The 18,225-nt window shown below is 34.4% G+C and overlaps 2 protein-coding genes across 3 annotated transcripts; one reads left to right on the top strand and one right to left on the bottom strand.

Moving 5' to 3' along the window:
* Positions 1 to 948: 948 nt before the first annotated feature.
* On the top strand, positions 949 to 5,547 carry LOC115950148 (alanine--glyoxylate aminotransferase 2 homolog 1, mitochondrial-like). The gene is made up of 9 exons (XM_031067398.1): positions 949 to 1,002; positions 1,367 to 1,597; positions 1,849 to 2,010; positions 2,590 to 2,742; positions 2,883 to 3,062; positions 3,224 to 3,449; positions 4,961 to 5,074; positions 5,196 to 5,282; positions 5,504 to 5,547. The coding sequence occupies exons 1-9, from the start codon at positions 949 to 951 to the stop codon at positions 5,545 to 5,547; spliced, it is 1,251 nt and encodes a 416-aa protein (XP_030923258.1).
* Positions 5,548 to 9,992: 4,445 nt separating this feature from the next.
* Positions 9,993 to 17,722, bottom strand: LOC115995484 (transcription factor TGA1-like). Of its 2 annotated transcripts, none has more exons than XM_031120067.1 (9): positions 17,417 to 17,722; positions 15,719 to 15,882; positions 15,562 to 15,636; positions 14,932 to 14,991; positions 14,771 to 14,848; positions 14,592 to 14,655; positions 12,533 to 12,795; positions 11,267 to 11,494; positions 9,993 to 10,624 (listed from the first exon to the last, which is right to left on the bottom strand). In XM_031120067.1, exons 2-9 carry the CDS (start codon positions 15,872 to 15,874, stop codon positions 10,472 to 10,474), a joined length of 1,077 nt encoding a protein of 358 aa, XP_030975927.1. In that variant the 5' UTR covers positions 15,875 to 15,882; positions 17,417 to 17,722; the 3' UTR covers positions 9,993 to 10,471. The 2 variants fall into 2 exon arrangements, with proteins under 2 accessions (XP_030975927.1, XP_030975926.1); XM_031120066.1 differs by having other exon boundaries at positions 12,533 to 12,804; positions 17,417 to 17,721.
* Positions 17,723 to 18,225: the final 503 nt, after the last annotated feature.

Genomic DNA, 18,225 nt, shown 5'->3' with positions numbered 1-18,225 from the left:
CGCTTAGCTACATTGAGCTGTCAAAGATGGCACGGTACATTGCTGTCTTTCTTTTTTCTCTTTTTACTTTTTTGTAGTTTTATTGTGTAGGATATATTATTTTAATGTGTTGTATGCTAAAATAGAACCTTTAATATTTGGTGTATTGTAAAGTGAGTTGTTTAAAATAGATAAAGTGGCTTTTTGAGTTGTTAAAAACTATATTTTTTAAATGTTTTGCTGTGAATGCTCTTATGTAGTCAAAATTGGTTTATAAATAAATTTAAAAATAAAAATAAAATAAAGAAGAAGAAGAAGAAGAAGAAGAAGAAGAAAAAAAAAAAAAAAAGATAATGCTATGAATACTACAAAATTCACTAAATAAGGTTTAGAAATTGATGAGTTATCAATCATAGAAAATGATTTACACATTATTTATTATGTTGACGTTAATGAGGTTCCACCAATTACATAACAAAAAAGTGTCAACCAATATTTGCCTTTTGTATTAAAAACACGGATCCTATTTATTAGAAAAATGGGTAAAATACTATTTTAGTCCCTAAACTTTACCAAAAAAAATTTTGTCTCTAAACTTTAAAAAATTCCTTTTTCATCCTTAAACTTGGTGGAGAGTTTTTTTTTTTTAATAGTTTATAGAAAAAAATAGAGATGAAAAAAGAACTTTTTTCAATAATTTAGAGATGAAAAAATATATTTTTTACGAAAGACAAACTTTTCAATAATTTATTGACAAAAAGAAAATTTTAATAGAGACCAAAATAGTATTTTTACCCTTAAAAAGTCACACTCTTACCTTTCTTCTTTAAGGTATGTATTTTTTGAAGTGCATGCAAATTATAATATTTTGTAATACAATTGGTTGGAGACCATGCCTCATGAACTAGAGATCACTAGTTCAATTCTTTGAGTAACTTCAATTATTGGTCCTAAACTAGGAAAAGCAATATGTCCAAACATGATTCAATCTCTCGAATATCCTTGATCACTTCTCCTTATGCAGTAAATCATGGTTTGCAGAAGCAATTAAGTCCATGTTCCTGTACAATTTATTGCCTGTGGTAGTATCATACTACCACCAGATCTTACTTTCATAACTAGTAACCTGTTTTTTAGTCTCTCAGCCAAAATAACATTCTTCTTCTATTTGTACTACTCTCTTTTTTAACCATCGCCCTCTCCTGATTGTCATTTAGCGTCCACTGTTATACTTAGCTAATATGTGGATGCAAAATTAGCACGGTCAAGTTATTGAAGAATACCACCTAAACCTGATAAAATTGGTGTATTTGATGGTTAACATCCAAATCTTGCAAGATTTAATTATAAATTGATATACGTTTCTAACTTTAAATTTTGTGAACAGCTTAATATTGTTGAAGGGAAGATGCAATATTTGTTTGATGAAAATGGGAGGCGTTATCTTGATGCTTTTGCTGGGATAGTTACTGTATCTTGTGGGCATTGCCATCCTGAAATTTTAAATGCTATCACGGAGCAGAGCAAGCTTCTGCAGCATGCTACAACCATATACCTACACCATGCAATAGCTGATTTTGCTGAGGCATTAGCTTCAAAAATGCCTGGAAACCTTAAGGTTCTTTTATAATTGATGTTTTATTTGTTTCTCTCTTATGCGGTTATGCCTACCTTTTATTGTGTCATTCAGTCTCTCATTTCCTTTTCCATTGTAATTGAACATTTAGATCCCTTTTTCTTTTTCTTTTTTGCTGAAGAACATTTAGATACTTTGATATTCTAACCTTGAATTGGTATGTTTAGTTTATGGACTGTAGTGTCTCTGGATTAGATTGTGTGGAATGTAAGTTGAATATTCTCAAAATGCAGGTTGTATATTTTGTAAATTCGGGGTCAGAAGCAAATGAATTAGCAATGATGATGGCTCGTCTATACACTGGTAATCTTGGTATGATTTCATTGAGGAATGCATATCATGGGGGAAGCTCTGGTACCCTTGGACTGACTGCTCTGAACACGTGGAAGTACCCAATACCACAGCTTTGTTTAAGTAACATAGCTTCACAGAATGCAGGCAGGATCATATCATTTTAATTGCCTGAGGGTAGGCTGCTTATTAGTTGCATGTAAATCTCAGGTAATGTACCTCTGTTTGACTCATGGCTGTAGCAAATCTTTCTTTTTGACCTAAACAATTGGTATATTTTCTCTATGAATTTCAATAAGATTAGGTTGAATTGAACAATGGACAATTAGCTATGAGTGTTCTATTCCATATCTTTATTTTAAATTTGTTCTGGTATTGATGAAACATTCACAAACTCACAACAAGTTTATTGTAGGAAATACAAAGTTGGTAATCTCTTGTTATCAAACACTTGCTGAGAGTAATAATGGCAATGTCTTTTCCCAATTCTTTCGCACATTGACCACAAACATGTAGAAAAACTCACTGAAGCTCTGTTGTTTGCGAGTCTATAGTTATAACTATTGTAATTATCACTGTCACAATGAAACTTAGTATGTGAAATTCATCATGTACATGTGTGTAAAAGACATTTGTCAAAATATGCCAATTATTCTGATCTATCTGCTCAAAATTACTGCAACATTTTGCAGGGTGAAATTCATCATGTTGTAAATCCAGATCCATACCGTGGAGTTTTTGGTTCCGATGCCAATCGTTATGCCAAAGATTTGCAAGATCACATTGATTTTGGTACTTCAGGAAAAGTTGCAGGATTTATAGCTGAAACAATTCAGGTTATCTTCTTTTCTTTTCTTTTTTCTTCATTTTTTTCTTTTTTGGCATCTATAGTAAGGTCTGAAATTGTTGGTGTTACAACCACCTATTTAAGGACACTGAAAATTTTCTAATTGGCTGTACTTTTCACTTACTGTAGGGAGCTGGAGGAGCAGTTGAATTGGCGCCTGGATACTTGAAACCGGTTTATGACATTGTACGCAAGGCTGGTGGTGTCTGCATTGCAGATGAAGTGCAAACTGGCTTTGGTCGAACAGGAAGCAATTACTGGGGCTTTGAAACACAGGGCGTCATTCCTGATATAGTTACGATGGCAAAGGTCATTACCCATAATCTATTTTAGGAAGACATGTAAATCGTGTTAGTGTTGCAAGTGTCAATAGCTTTTTTCTTTAAATAACTTACAATTTCAGTTAATCAGTTTTTGTTTTATAATCTTATGCAACCATTCCATTGAATCTCACAATTAATATCTATCAGGGTATTGGCAATGGTTTACCATTGGGAGCAGTTGTGACAACCCCAGAGATTGCGAGTGTATTGGCCCAGAAAATTCAATTTAATACTTTTGGAGGAAACCCTGTATGTTCGGCTGGGGGGCTGGCAGTGCTGAGAGTTATTGACCAGGAGAAGCGTCAAGCTCATTGCGCTGATGTTGGTTCTCACTTGCTCAAGCGTTTGAGAGCTCTTCAGCAAACACATGAAAGTAATTACTCTTGAATTTAACATTTGTAAAAAAATCATCACACTTTTGTCTGTATACGGGTATCTATTGTAATTTAATAGATAATATTGGCCTTGCCCTTTTAGAGCACTTCCTCTAAGTCTCCAAATTACATTGAAATGTGAATCCTGTGAACCAATTGTTAGGTTTCTATGCACTAGTGGAATTTCTTTCCTTGGTATTAAAAACCCATATACGTAATATAGTATTCCCATTAATCACTGATTCCCATTAATCAATGAATGCAAACCTTAAGAAGGTCACTGTTAATTTAATATTTGTCTTCATGCATCATGCTAATGAAAATTGCATGAGGATTTTAGTCTTCAGGCAGGAGCTTGCATTTAAACTTAAACATAGTTTTATCAAGTTTTACTTGATGTCATGGGCCTCAGTCGGTAATTCCCTGTATCTGTTAGAATCAGTTTTTTGCAGTAGCCAATGTGTTATCTATATGGGTTTCCTTTCCAATTCAATATCGTTAAACTGGTTTTTTATGTGTTTAAGATATATTAGCCCATTAGTATAAGCCCAAGCCTAATTCTACTTTGTGTGCAAGTCAAGTCTCCTACTTGTACTAGAAGTCTATTAGTCTAGGGTTTAGTCTACTATATATACACATGTTATGATTCATTATAATACAGGATTTGTACTACACTCTAATATATTATTGATGTAGCCCTTTAGGGTTTCCTCCGTGGATGTAGGCCGTTAGGTTGAACCACGTAACTCTCGTGTGTTACTGTGTTCTATATTTTATGCTTTCGCTTCCGCATCCATACTAGCATATTCAACATGGTGTATCAATGCTAATATTTAACATGGTATCAGAGCCACCTTCTCGTGGTTATGGTTTTCTGTCCTTGCGGTATTTTTAAGAGCAATCTTTGTCTTCCTCGGTGTTTTTTTTTTCGCTACGTTCATCTTCTTTGGCTTCCTACTACTGCCGTCAAAACTCTCTGGTATAGTCAAGCCACCGTTAGAAGTCGCATCAACACTGCAAGATTATTGCCTTCCTCAAATTACCGTCACAGAGCCAAACTTCATTCAAGGGACCTTCTCAACCTTATCAACCTTATCAAATCTCAAGATTTCATCAAACTTCCATCTTGAGTTTGAGAGGGGGTGTTAAAGATATATTAGCCCATTAGTATAAGCCCAAGCCTAATTCTACTTTGTGTGCAAGTCAAGTCTCCTACTTGTACTAGAAGTCTATTAGTCTAGGGTTTAGTCTACTATATATACACATGTTATGATTCATTATAATACAGGATTTGTACTATACTCTAATATATTATTGACGTAGCCCTTTAGGGTTTCCTCCGTGAATGTAGGCCGTTAGGTTGAACCACGTAACTCTCGTGTGTTACTGTGTTCTATATTTTATGCTTTCGCTTCCGCATCCATACTAGCATATTCAACATGGTGTATCAATGCTAATATTTAACATTATGTAAAGGGTTCTCATCTTCCATTTTTATATTTTGTTTCAGTCATTGGAGATGTGAGGGGCAGAGGCTTAATGGTTGGTATAGAACTTGTGACTGACAGGAACGAGAAGACACCTGCCAAGGTTGAAACTGCGGTTCTATTTGAGAAACTTAGAGGTATCAGGACACACCTCCCTATCCAAAAATTAATTGAAAAAAATCTTATACTTACATTTTACTTCTATTTTCATTTAAATTCCATTTGGTATGCTAATCATGTAATGATTCCTGATCGCAGAGCTTGGTATTCTTGTTGGGAAAGGGGGACTGCATGGAAATGTTTTTAGAATAAAACCACCAATGTGTTTTAACAGGGACGATGCAGGTACTTTTTTTTGTCTCATACAGTTTTGACGATTTATGTCTATTGACTTGAATAATCATCCCCCGTTGATCAGAAGGAGCGTTCATCTTTTAACAATAAGAAAAAAGATTCTGCACTGAGAAAGAAAGTCCAATTTACAACAATTTGGCTGTCTTAACCAAATGTTTTTTTTCCCCAAGAACAATATGTGGTAACACTAATACATGTTTGTGTATGTGCAGATTTTCTGGTTGATGCCTTGGACCATGCAATATCAAAGTTGTGAGGACACACATCCATGACATGAGATGCTTATGTACTCTACAAAAACTTATTTTCAATAAAATCAAGTGAATTTTTAAGGTATCATTTATTGTTGTTACGCTCTAGTTAAGTCATATCAATAGCCATGTTATTATCATTTTTTCCCAATTTTTTATATGATTTTTTATCATTTAAAGTGAATTAAAAACTCTATTATATTAAAATCAAAATATCATATTTATCTTATTTTTAACTATTCTTATTTATTATTAAATTTTCAATTCCATTTTAACTTTTCATATCCCCACTACTCTCTAACTTAATATCATTATTTTTCTATCCTTTTATCTTCCTTTATTTTTTTCCTCTTCTTATTCTTATCCTCATACTATAAATTTGTCATTCTCTCTCTCATTCCATACATAATTTTCTATTTTTTCACACACAAAAGGTTCTCTCTCTCTCTCTCTCTCTCTCTCTCTCTCTCTCTCTCTCTATATATATATATATATAGATATTTTTTTTTTTTTTCAGTTTTTGGTTTTTTTTTTTCTTGCGTCTCTGCTTTAGGTTGATGAACTATTGTATTCTTTGAGTTATCCTATTGCATTATAAAAATAGTATATAAAAAAAAGTTATTTTATTGCAGAGCATAACTAAAATAATTTGGTGTTTATCGCTATACATTTCATTTTTACTATTTTTTCTTCTCATCCTATTTTATTTAACATTTAAATTCAGCAACATCTTCCATATCATTAAATTATTTATATTTTGTCTCATTTAAAAAAAATTAAACATATAATATTTTATTTAAATTCACAAAATAAAAATTGTTCTTACTTGTGTTGAATCCAATACATTGAAACATTGAACCTAAATCCAAACCCAATTTAACAAATAAAAAATGCAACAAATAAGCCTATTCAAACCGATGTTTTTTTTTTTTTTTTTTTTTTGAGCAGAAACGATAGTAGACTTTATTAATATATATCACTTTGTACAATGGGGAAGAGAAAAGAGGGGCATTCTTCTAACCAAACAATGACCTCCTCTTTCTCTTTTGCAGCATTAGCTAAAGCTAGTGCCCCTCGATTACATCTCAAAGGGATACTAGAAAAAGAAATAAAATTAAAACTATCCTTAATAATGGCAATATCTTCCAAAATCCACACCACCTCTAGAGAGCATATTCGATCAGAGTTCAGCAAGTCCTCCAATTCTGCAAAATTACACTCCACCTGCACATTGGAAAAGCTTGTACTTTGACAGAACAGTAAAGCTTTCCTCACCACACAAGCGGCAGTACACAGTGGGTTCAATTCCTTCACACCTTTATCACAAGCAGCCGCTAACACTTCTCCAATATTATTTCGGATAATGAGCCCAATACCCACTGAAGATGACTGTTTTGATTGGGAAAAAGCCACATTAAGTTTATAAATACCATCTGACTGAGGGGGAATCCACCTTGCTGCCTTCAAACTGCTGTCCTGCATGTTTTTTTGCTGTACTTCTACATACTCCATTCTGTACAGGTCAGCCCGATTCCATAGCCCATGATAACAAGGAGCCTTGTTGTTAAAAACAACTCTGTTCTTGCATGTCCAAATCATCCAACAAGCTATACACAATGTATCAAAGACAGCAGCAGATAATTTCTGAATGGCAGCATTCATTGCATCCATGAATTTCATCTTTGGATAGAGCCTATACTCATTCAATAGAGGAGATTGCAGCCAAACGGCTTGAGCAAATGAACACTCCAAAAAATGATGATCGCAAGTTTCAGCTTCCTCATAACAAAGCACACAAGAGAAAGAACCGATGTTAGATATGCATCTTTGGTTCAATATGTCAAAGAAAATGATAAGATGAGGCACTGACACCCAATGATCCAATCCAAAACCCCAAATCAGTGTTTATTTTTACAACAAATCGTTGGATAATATATAGTTCTACAAAGGCACTAAAAGAAAGTTGATAACAAATCAACAAGTCTAGCCACCATGAACTCTGTAGTTTAAGATCTGATAAACCACAGGGACCAGGGTGAGTACCACGATATTTATAGGTTGCAAATAAAAGTGTCAAATTCATGAATTATTATAAATATATAATTTGTTATTTTGTTTGTCTATCATTTATTGGAGGGCTATTCCAGCCTTTAGGCCCATGCAAGGTATCACTACAATGAAATGGGCTAATGGCGAAATTTGATGGCCCAAAAGTCATTGCAAAAGTAATTTTATGTTACATCAACCAAATAAAAGTAATTTAATGTGACAGTAAATATAATTTGTGTTACATCAACAATAGGAACAAGGTGGACCGAATTAGAACAAATGGACTGCATAGGACCAAAATGGACAAAATAAACCAAACAGGACCAAATTGGACCGAATAAGACCAAGGTGGACATACTAGACCGAAGTGGACCTAATAGGAGTAATGTGGACTGAATAGGACCGAAGTGAACAAAATGGACCGAATAGTAAAGTGGACAAAAAGGACCGAATCAGACCAAAGTGGATCAAAGTGGACAGAATAGACCGAATAAGACCAATGTGGACTGAATAGAGCCAATGTGAACTGAGTGGACCGAAGTGGACAAAATAGGACCAATGTGGACGCATAGGGCCAATGTAGAATAAATAGATCGAATTAGACCGAAGTGGACTGAATAAGACTGAATGGGCCGAATTGGACTAAATAGAACTTCAGTGGACAGAACGGTCTAAATAGGACCGAATAGACTGAATAAGACCAAATTAGACAGAATAGACTGAAAAGGACCAATTTAGACTGATTAGGACCGAGGTGGACATAATGGACCGAATAGGAATAATGTGGACTTCTAAGACCAAAGAGGAACAAAATGGACCAAATTGGACTGAATGGCCCGAATAGGACTGAAGTGGATCAAAGTGGACCGAATAGGACTAATGTGGACCGAATAAAGCTAATGTTGACTGAGTGGACCGAATTAGGCCGAAGTGGATAAAATAGGACCAAGGTGGACTAATAAAGCCAATGTGGACGGAATGGACCGAATTAGACCGAAGTGGACTGAATAAGACCGAATGGGCCGAATTGGACCAAATAGAACTTTAGTGAACAAAATGGACTAAATAGGACTGAATGGAATAGGAATAGGAATAGGACCAACTTGGATCTAATAGGAACGAGGTGGACATATTGAACTAAAGTGGACCGAATTACACTTTTGAATATTTATCATTTTTATTGCATTTTTAAGTTCATATTTCTAATTTCTAATGTCTGTTTTAGTTAATTTTTTTAAACTCAAAACTAAAGATTTTAGCCCAAATATAATAAATTTCATACTTTTCAACACAAAAATGAAGAAAAAAAATTTTTTTTTTTTTTTTTTGAGCTAAACTTGAAAAGAAACCTACAAAAAAAATCAAATTAAGACCCAATTAGTCTAAAATGTACTAAAGGGGGACTGAAACTGACCGAGTGGACCAAATTGGACTGAAGTAAACCTAATTCGACTGAATAGAAATTTTTTAATTTTTAGGAAGAACAAATTATCTTCAAAAAAATTTAGAGAAAAAATTATACATTATATTACAATATAAAATAATTTAATAAAAGTTCTTACGTTATTTTTAAAAAAAAAAAATTCATTGAGAGTCCAAATTGTGCTGAATGCTTTAAAATGAATTTGTTTTACAACGGATTGTTGGAAGGTTCTTATGCCAACGTATATATGTTAAGAAAAGAGTGAAAAACATAGCTTGTGAATTGATAAGGGTGTCCTTGTTATGGCTCTTTCGAACTCGAAAATCATTTTCCTTCATGTTACATATAAGAACATACTGGCAAATGACAAATCACCCAAATTATCATGTTGTTAGAACAGTGCTTTCAAGTTTCAAGGTTACCATATATCATGAAGCCTATCCAACTGATAGAAGCTTACTATCAAATTACCCAGATTATCGCATTATTAGAACAGCGTTTCCGAGGTTACCAACTTACCATATTTCATTTAGGATTCATGTCCCAGAATTCACAACTGCAGATTTTAACATATTTTATCTCATATCCTTAACTAATACAACAACTACAAAACCTTACTCCCAAAACTATAAGTTACGTCATTTATTAATGCAGAATGAAAAAAAAATATATATATAGATATATATTCTTGTCAGAAAAGTCTTGCCAGCCTAAATCTATAGAAGTTTGAACCATTTTATATAACAAGCAAACGCACGAGGAGCTTGGCTCCGATTAAACTATACTGCAACCAGTGCCCTTCTTGGCTACATGAAAATAGATACGATGTTAAAACACTTTTCTGCTTTCAAATTTACAGCATTTGATATATATTACAATCACAGTTGAGTAACTTGAGTTCAATTAACCCATATCAGTTCTTTTCTAAGCATGTCCACTTCAATGCACAAAGAAGGCTTATACATAATACACTGACAATGTTAAAACACTTTTCTGCTTTCAAATTTACAGCATTTGATACATATTACAATCACAGTTGAGTTCAATTAACCCATATCAGTTCTTTTCTAAGCATGTCCACTTCAAAGCACAAAGAAGGCTTATACATAATACACTGAATTTTTTAGACACATTTGAAAGGCATCCAATAAATATTTACATGACAAAGCTCATATCTAAACTTAAAATTTAAATCCTATTTATCAACTTTAAACAGAAGATAATGATGTACAAGCACTAAAAATTACCTTGATTACAAATTTCCTCTCAATAAAATGGCTATTAATATATACAACTTCTCAATGGTGGGAAGCTGATTGAAAATTTTCAGCAACTTGGATCATTTCTACATATCTTTATAACAACATTACTGAAAGGCACCTCTGGTGGCTGAGGCATGACCCTGGTTGTGATAACCTCACTGAGATTCTGAGCTTGTAGCCTCTTCCACTATAAGACTAAGCAGGCTCACGAGGACGGGTAGCCCAAAGCGAGCTCAAAGCTCGAAGGCGTTGGAAGTACTCTCCCAAGGCAAGAAGACCTCGAGCTGCCTGCCGCACAGTGAGGATGCGATAAATCTGCTGCAAGGCTTCCTGCCGAAGATGGTCAGCCTGTTCCAACAAAAATCTCATTTAGCCAGTGAACTAGGTACAACTTCCTATTATGCATATAATCTGAAATTACATTCTGAAATAAACAAAAATGTTTCTACAAAGATTTGCTTCTTCGTGATGAATCCTATGGCCACATGATATAGTGCAGAGATGTTTCAAAATGCACTAAAAATTTTAACGTTGACCACTGTATTGCTAGAGCTTAGAATCAGTCATCTGGCCTATTAAATTAAGAAGAAAATAATACCAAAAAATAAATAAAAAAATAAAAGCAAAACCCAAAAGGAGTCTTTCCCAACATAATTGCCTCAGAATCTATTTACAAAAAATCCAAAGTGCCTGTTCTTTTACATGGCCAAATGAAAAGTGCAGTCAGTAGACAATTTGAACCTTTTTTTTTGTAAACAAGACCTGCCCAACACGCATCCTTTGGACTCATGGTAACCAGAGAAAACTTTGGATAATGCAGTCTTGGTTTATATATGTTGACAAGGAACAACTTCATGGGACTTTTAATATATTTCAGGGAGGGCAAGAGCAAGATGCAGAAAGAAAGTAATACAAATATCAGTTGCACGCATTGAGGGTCAGAATTTGGAGTAAAACCATTTAGTGTCCTTGAGAAAATGCAATGCCTACCTGGTTTACAAAGCCCACTAATGATTCCAACTTATCCATCGCAGAAGCCACGTGCGGGAGGTAACTATCTTCAACCAGTCGTCCAGCTGCTACAGTCTCAGCCAGAGTTTGCTGGAGTTTCTCCATACCCTGCGTAAGAGCATCCTCTGCTTGCTGACATGATTGTTGAAGATTATAAACCCCCATTAGCTGTTGTTCTGTCATGGGGTCAAATTGAGGTAGAAGCACCTGTAATCAACATGGATTAGTAGCACATTATTTTTATCTTTCAGAATTTACAGAATAATTTCATTAAAAAGAATACAAAAATAAATGAAAAGCCCAAATTTGAGCACAATAGCTACCACCACCACCCCCTTTAAAGAGAGAGTGTGCGTATGTGTGAGTGTGATACCCCAAATTGTGCAGATTTGATTAGATTGGATGTTTGTATGTTGTGTGAGTGTGTGCTGAGTCTCACATTGGGTGTTTACTATGGGGACATTGGGTTTGTAAGTGATTACTAGGAACCTCAATTGCAACTTGACCAGTTCTTTTGGGTGTAAGCGCAAATGTGGCTAGCGCTTTCCTTAAGTCATTACAAATGTTTTTAGAGAAAACCCTAGTAACGCTATGTGACTTGGGGTTGTTACGAAGAGAAAGTAAATCTCTAGATGATGACCCCATTACAAAATTCTGTCTCATATGGATGAGAAGCCAAATTTGAGCAAAAAAGGAGGTTCCTTTTACCAAGTTTTGAGTGCTTGAGCACCAAACACTGATTTGTTGGCACTATTATGCCTAGGCAAACCTAAATCGGATTAATCACAGTATAAATTTCTTTATGTCTGCAAATAGGTGGCAATGATCCTCTGTCCTTTCAACCCCAAGTACAGGACCCTAAGTACAGGATGAAGGCAGGACTAAAATCATGTTGCCCTTACAATGTCAAGAGACTTAAATGTTAGAGAGAGAGAGAGACCCTAAATAGGACTAATCGCATAGGAGAAGATTCCTTTATCTTTTCAAATGGTAATATTAGGTTTGTACGTGTGTTAGGGGTTGGCGTGTGCAGGGTGTGTGCATGTGTTGTATACAAATATATGCTTTTTGCTGTTCATAAAGATGTCAAGCATTTCCTTTTACTTCATTGATTTATCTATGAATGGAAACTATGCAGGAGAGAATTCTAATTATTAGAATTCATCCAACCTTAACTAAAAACCCAAATTATAGAGTTAACATGTATGATTCCCACATATTAATTCAAAATGAATCACACATCACCTTAAGAAGGTCTGACGGGCGAAACCCTCCAATCCACGAGAAAAAGCGCTCAGCTGATGTCTTCCACATGCCAGACATCACATAGAAGACGTCAGCGCTTGCTGCAGATCCTTTCATACGGAAAAATTTAGTGTAATGTTCCAAGCCATTCTCTACTAGCATTCGCAGCTCTACATCACTTATATGAGCATTCAAAGCATTTCTCAAGTCCGCAATCTGTTTATTTTGTTCTTCCATCCAGTGTCCATACTCCATCTCAAATGCTGTAATCCCTGTAGAATCCTTAGTGTGGGCTAATTTTAGAATACAATATCATAAGAGAACAAAGAAGGAGGCCAAGGACATGATACAAGAAGAAAAATGTACCTAAGGGAAATAAAACCACAAGTTATACTCAGCATGTCTGACAATTATACATGAGGCTAAATAGCTCATAAAAAATTCAATTGTGGTGTTACAACACTTCATCCTTCTGAAAGTTTTGTTTATGCTTAGGGTGAAGACATCTCTTTTTGATGGTGCATTAAGATGCATTGAGCATACATATAGGCATTTTTAGTAACAACTTATACTTCTAATCACTAATTTAATCTTCTTGGGCTGTTGAAATACAGTAGCAGAGAAAACATTCTAAGAACATAAACTTTTAATTTTAGAATTTAGTAATTGGGAATAACTAATATAGTTGTCCTTGTGCCGAAGAAGCTTATGAAGAATTCAAGGGATTAAGATTCAAATAGAAAACTGCAAGTATATCCATGAAACAACCAATAAAATGACAGAGATGTAGGTATAGTTGCTGCCTGAAACTTTAATACTGTACACTATTTTGCTTTTGTGCCCACAAAAGTGAAATGCAGCACTATTATCTTTGCAAGTTTCCAAAAGGAATAAAGGATAATCGGAAATACATGAAACAACTATTTTGACATGGCACTATATCAAAGTCTTTGGATATTTTTTCCATGTCCACATAATTTTTTGGACATTTTGTTTTAGACCATGTTTATAGTGTGAACTCCTTGTTTGGAGGTACCAAGGGAGTTGGAATGGAAAAGAAAAGAGCATGGCCAGGGAGAGCAAAGGGATTTTGTGTGTGTGTTGGGCATAGTCAAGAAAGGAGGGGGAAAAAGGAGAGGAGTGCGTTTCTACCTTATTTGGTTTGTGGAAAGATGAGAAGGGAAAGGATATTCTATATCTATTTTTTGCTAATATGCCCTTAAATAAGAAATATGGTGGAATGTAGGAACTTCTTCCTTTCCCTCGTTTTCTGGAAAATTTGGGCTGGATACAAAAATGTGGGCCTAAACAAAAATTGCATTCCCCCAAAGCATCTTTGTTTCTTTCCCCATTTTTCTTTTTTGATAAGTTACACCAAACGAAACTGTAAATGAAATAGCCATTCCTTATTCTTAAGATTCCTCTATTCCCTAGCTAGAATCAATAGACCTGATGTAGGAGGAAAAATAAGAGCAAGTCCTACTTATTTTGGAGAAATAAAGAACTTCAATATATTTTAATAACATCTCATGGAAGACAGCACATTTTGTTCTACTGCTTAGGTACATTTTAACATCATGATTGCCTATTTTAACATCATGATTGCCTAGTTGGTGTAAATTCACTTCCTGCTTTGAAGCATTCATCTGCCCCCAAATCAGTTCTTTTCTCCATAAGATCATTTCTTATTTACATACTCTAAATAGAGATGGGGAGGGGGAGGGGGGCTAAAAATCAAGTTTAACTAAGATAATGTGCTTTTGACAACCATAAAGCACATAATATTAATATTATGTAAGCTAAGATAAGTTTACTTGATAGCTTGTTGCATGAAGCACATAATATTAATATTTGAAGTTGAAACTTTTATCTGGTCTCTTTCACTGGGAACTTAAGATCATAAAGCACTTCAGCATTTCATAGTATGTATGCTAAATGAGTCAGCTACCAGCCACCCACTGTATCTTAGAGCAATGCAATATTAACAAGACTCAGTAACATTTGAGAACGAGAATATTAGATTCAAAGATAATTTCTGACAGCATATTGACAAACAAACCTGAGTTTACAGTTCCAGGGAACCCCAGATGACTAGCATCTAACCCACCAGCCATATACAAGCCCTGCAAAAAAATATCAACTGCTTCAGTTATCAAAGAGGAGGAAAAAGTTGTACTGATCGATCAAAACATATTAATGCCTCAAAGATTCCACATAAAAGCTAATGCTTTTTCATACCTGATGCCGGGCATGCTCAAGCTCTTGCTCTAATTGAATCAGCTTCAAACGACTAGTTTCCAACTGCTGAACATAGGCCTGTAAAGCAAAACCCAAATCTAGTATGTCTAACCACTTCTTGCATGTGTATGGCTTCTGTTACAATGTGTATGCCTACAAACCTTTTTCCGCAAACGGCTTTTACGAGCAGCCTCCCGGTTTTGTGCAAGCCGCCGTAGCACCTGCAGATTTATGAGTAAAGTTGTAAACTGAGGTAAAGATTGTTGGTGCTGTATTAGAGTTCATCCTCAAAATTAAAATATTAAAACTAATATGACAAGTTTATGGATAAAATTGCTCAATCGTGAGCATATACATATTTTTTTAGATTGTCCATATCATATGATGTGCTATCTGCATAGAATAAAACACTGATGAACAATGAATGAACCTGTCATTATTCTCAATGAAGAATACACACCACTGGATATTCATGCACAAAAAAATCATTTTTAAATAAAAAAAAGTACAGGAAGATAAGAAAACTAACAGGACAAAATTTCCAGCATGTGTGGGTCTCTGAATGAACAAGAATCATTACATTCCAATAACCATATGTAAGAGAGCAGAAATAAGAACGTGGTGACGGGCGAACTAGAACTAATAGTAGCAAACCTTGGTCTAGTTTCAGGAGGCTTGACCAGGGAAAAAAAAAAAAAAAAAGCTTGGCCATCCAATGCAGAAAATGGGGACAAGAATATATAATCATATTGTAAATTTCAAATCATACTCATTGATACAATCACTCTCACCTTATCAGCAGGTTTAGATGCTTCTTGGTCATATTGATTAGAAGGTGCCATTGTTCCATGTGAAGCATCCTCAGACTAGAAAAATCGTATGATAAAAATGAATTAGCTTAGCAATCAGAAGAATGCACCAAGATGCCTAAACTTTGAAGATTTTCACCTGATTATCAAGTTTTGTATCCTCCAGAATCAAGGATGAAGATGTATTTAGATTACTATTGCTTTTGAAATTTTCTCCCCATGTGCTAATCTGGTGGATGGGCTCATATACTCCTATCCTTCTTGTGGTAACAAACTGGGCTGAAGTAGAGTTCATCGTTTGGACTGATCATAAAGGTAACTTAATGAGCGTTTGGCCTAAATACACATAGTTAAGAAACACAAAGAAATGCAGAAATCAAATAAAGAAAAGAACCATGTCAGATCTTCTAAGATTGATATAAACACCATGAATATAAACATGGATCTGAAATGTCTGCTTGTAAGTTGAATTGGAAATGGGTGTACAGAAAAAATGTAATCCCTTTGAAAACTTTATGAGTTACTCTGTTTTCACAATGTTTGAAGCACATTACTAGAGGAAATCCCTACTATTGTCTGATAAAAATCTTAGAATGATTAGAAATTATTTGATTGACATCTACATAGAGAATCAAAACACCATGAAACCAACCAGAAGTCCAAAACAGAACAAAGCATTGCTCCTTAAAATTAACAATCCAGTAACAAAGGTTAAAAAGTTCCAGGTTCACAACATAACATCCAATTAAACTAAAGGAGATGGAAATTTGAAATACAGAAGCAAGAAGATGTTCTTTGTCAATTCAACATAAAGTATGTCCCTAAATTTCTAAACTGGATTTAAAGTTCCATAACGATAAATTTTCAACATCCAGATGAAAGCAACAGATTGTCAATGTTGGAATAGTTATAATATCACCATTCTCAGAACTCCACAGTAACTGAAATGCATAGTACTAAGTAATCACACAACACACTCCTTTACAACAGTAAGGGCTATCCTTTTTTGTCGGATTAGACAGAATTGAGGTAGGCATAAAAGAAATCGATCAGAAGAAGTTGAAGTCAAAAGCTTCCCCTCAAAGCCTTTCTATCAACCCACAGAAGTATACACAAAGACTTTGAATCAGACACATATTCAAATTGTTTTTTCTCAATTTTCCCATCCCAGAACAAATTCAACACCCAAATGCCAAAAATAGAATCCATATCAAACCGTTTCATACCCTTGCTATTGATTTCAAATAGTTGATAAATGATCAATTCTATTACTACACCATAGTTGGAAACACAAAGAAACATCAAAAAATTTCCTTGGAAGGAGAATCAAATAGAATTATATATTAAGTTATGAACTTTCACTTCAATATACTGTTGATTTTGAAGTTTAAACGAGAATTAAATAAGATACATGAAGTTACGAACAGCAAAAACACTGAAAATTACCAATTAACCGTCTCTACCAAACGAAACCCCCCAATCTCAATACATGGTTTAGCCAGTTTCTACACCATCAAACCCAAATAGACACACAAAACAATCACAAATTCAAAAACTCCATAACCGATTTCATCACCCAAAAAAAATAGAGAGATTCCTTTAACAAAGAAAGCAATCAAAGTAATAATCAAAAACTCAAACATATATACCTTATATATTTGCCAAATGATTCAATTCTCAAAAATTAACCAAAAACACTCAAATTATAGCCAAGAAAAAAACTTTTCGTTTTACCAAAAAACAAAAGTGTTTTTTTAACTTCAAATCGTTTCCTGAGCTTTCCCGGCAACCAAACAGAATCAAAAGATGGAAATTTTGAAAACAAACAAAGCCGAACCTTAGGGAAATTAACACAAAGGCCAAAATATATATTGTATATAAATCTTTTTTTGTTGGAGTAGTTATTTTTTCCCGCTCAAATCCGAGTTCTGCGAGTAGCACAAAAACGAAGGTGAAAGAAGCTTGTGGTAGTGGTGGTTGGTCCCAATCGAAACCCTAATTCTCTCTCTCCCAAAACCCTAATAAGTCCCATCATCCCGAAGAAGAAGAACAAGAACAAGAAGAATCGAATGAGAACACGACAGCTTATTTAAAAGAACCATTTTTATTAAATATACTACTACTACCTACACTGTTCCATTTTCAAATTTTACCCCTTTATTATTATAAATATATTTCCTTTTTTATTCGTATATATAATAATAATATATTCTGTATATGTGATTACGTGTCAGTGAGTGTGATCGCAAGGTTCAAGAGTCAAAGACAAAAACAAAGTTTAGTAATGATTATCATGCACTCCTTATTGCACATTTAACATATTTTCTAATTAAAAAGTGTTTTTGAAAAATATAATTTCAGTTAAAATGTGAAATTGTCATAATTTTAATTGAAATCGTGTAGAATTGAAAACACTATTTCAAAACTAGTTTGTACAAAATATGTAATAATGAGTGTGTAACAAAATTTTGAGATAAACATAAAATAATATAAAGGAAATGCAGTAGCAGAGCAGCAGTAGTAGTAGTGTTCGAGAGTGTCAAAGTTCCACTACAGCTAATGTGCGCACTAGGTAGACAAGTTGATTCACTGACTCGACTGGTATGGGCCTCTCTTATGCTACGCACGCCGCTCTTGATTAACCTG

Source organism: Quercus lobata, chromosome 6 (genome assembly GCF_001633185.2).
Source record: "Quercus lobata isolate SW786 chromosome 6, ValleyOak3.0 Primary Assembly, whole genome shotgun sequence".
NCBI lineage: Eukaryota > Viridiplantae > Streptophyta > Magnoliopsida > Fagales > Fagaceae > Quercus > Quercus lobata.
This window is presented reverse-complemented; position numbering and strand designations above follow the sequence as displayed.

What these genes read in the sequence shown, in the direction of transcription:
- LOC115995484 (XM_031120066.1), bottom strand. Translation starts at nt 15,874, where the DNA reads ATGAACTCTACTTCAGCCCAGTTTGTTACCACAAGAAGGATAGGAGTA. An exon ending in CATCTAAACCTGCTGATAAG is followed by an intron (nt 14,992 to 15,561) that starts GTGAGAGTGATT and finishes ATAAATCTGCAG; the next exon opens with GTGCTACGGCGGCTTGCACA. An exon ending in TAGTGGGCTTTGTAAACCAG is followed by an intron (nt 10,625 to 11,266) that starts GTAGGCATTGCA and finishes TTGTTGGAACAG; the next exon opens with GCTGACCATCTTCGGCAGGA.
- LOC115950148 (XM_031067398.1), top strand. Translation starts at nt 949, where the DNA reads ATGTCCAAACATGATTCAATCTCTCGAATATCCTTGATCACTTCTCCT. An exon ending in TTATAGCTGAAACAATTCAG is followed by an intron (nt 2,743 to 2,882) that starts GTTATCTTCTTT and finishes CACTTACTGTAG; the next exon opens with GGAGCTGGAGGAGCAGTTGA. An exon ending in TCTATTTGAGAAACTTAGAG is followed by an intron (nt 5,075 to 5,195) that starts GTATCAGGACAC and finishes TCCTGATCGCAG; the next exon opens with AGCTTGGTATTCTTGTTGGG.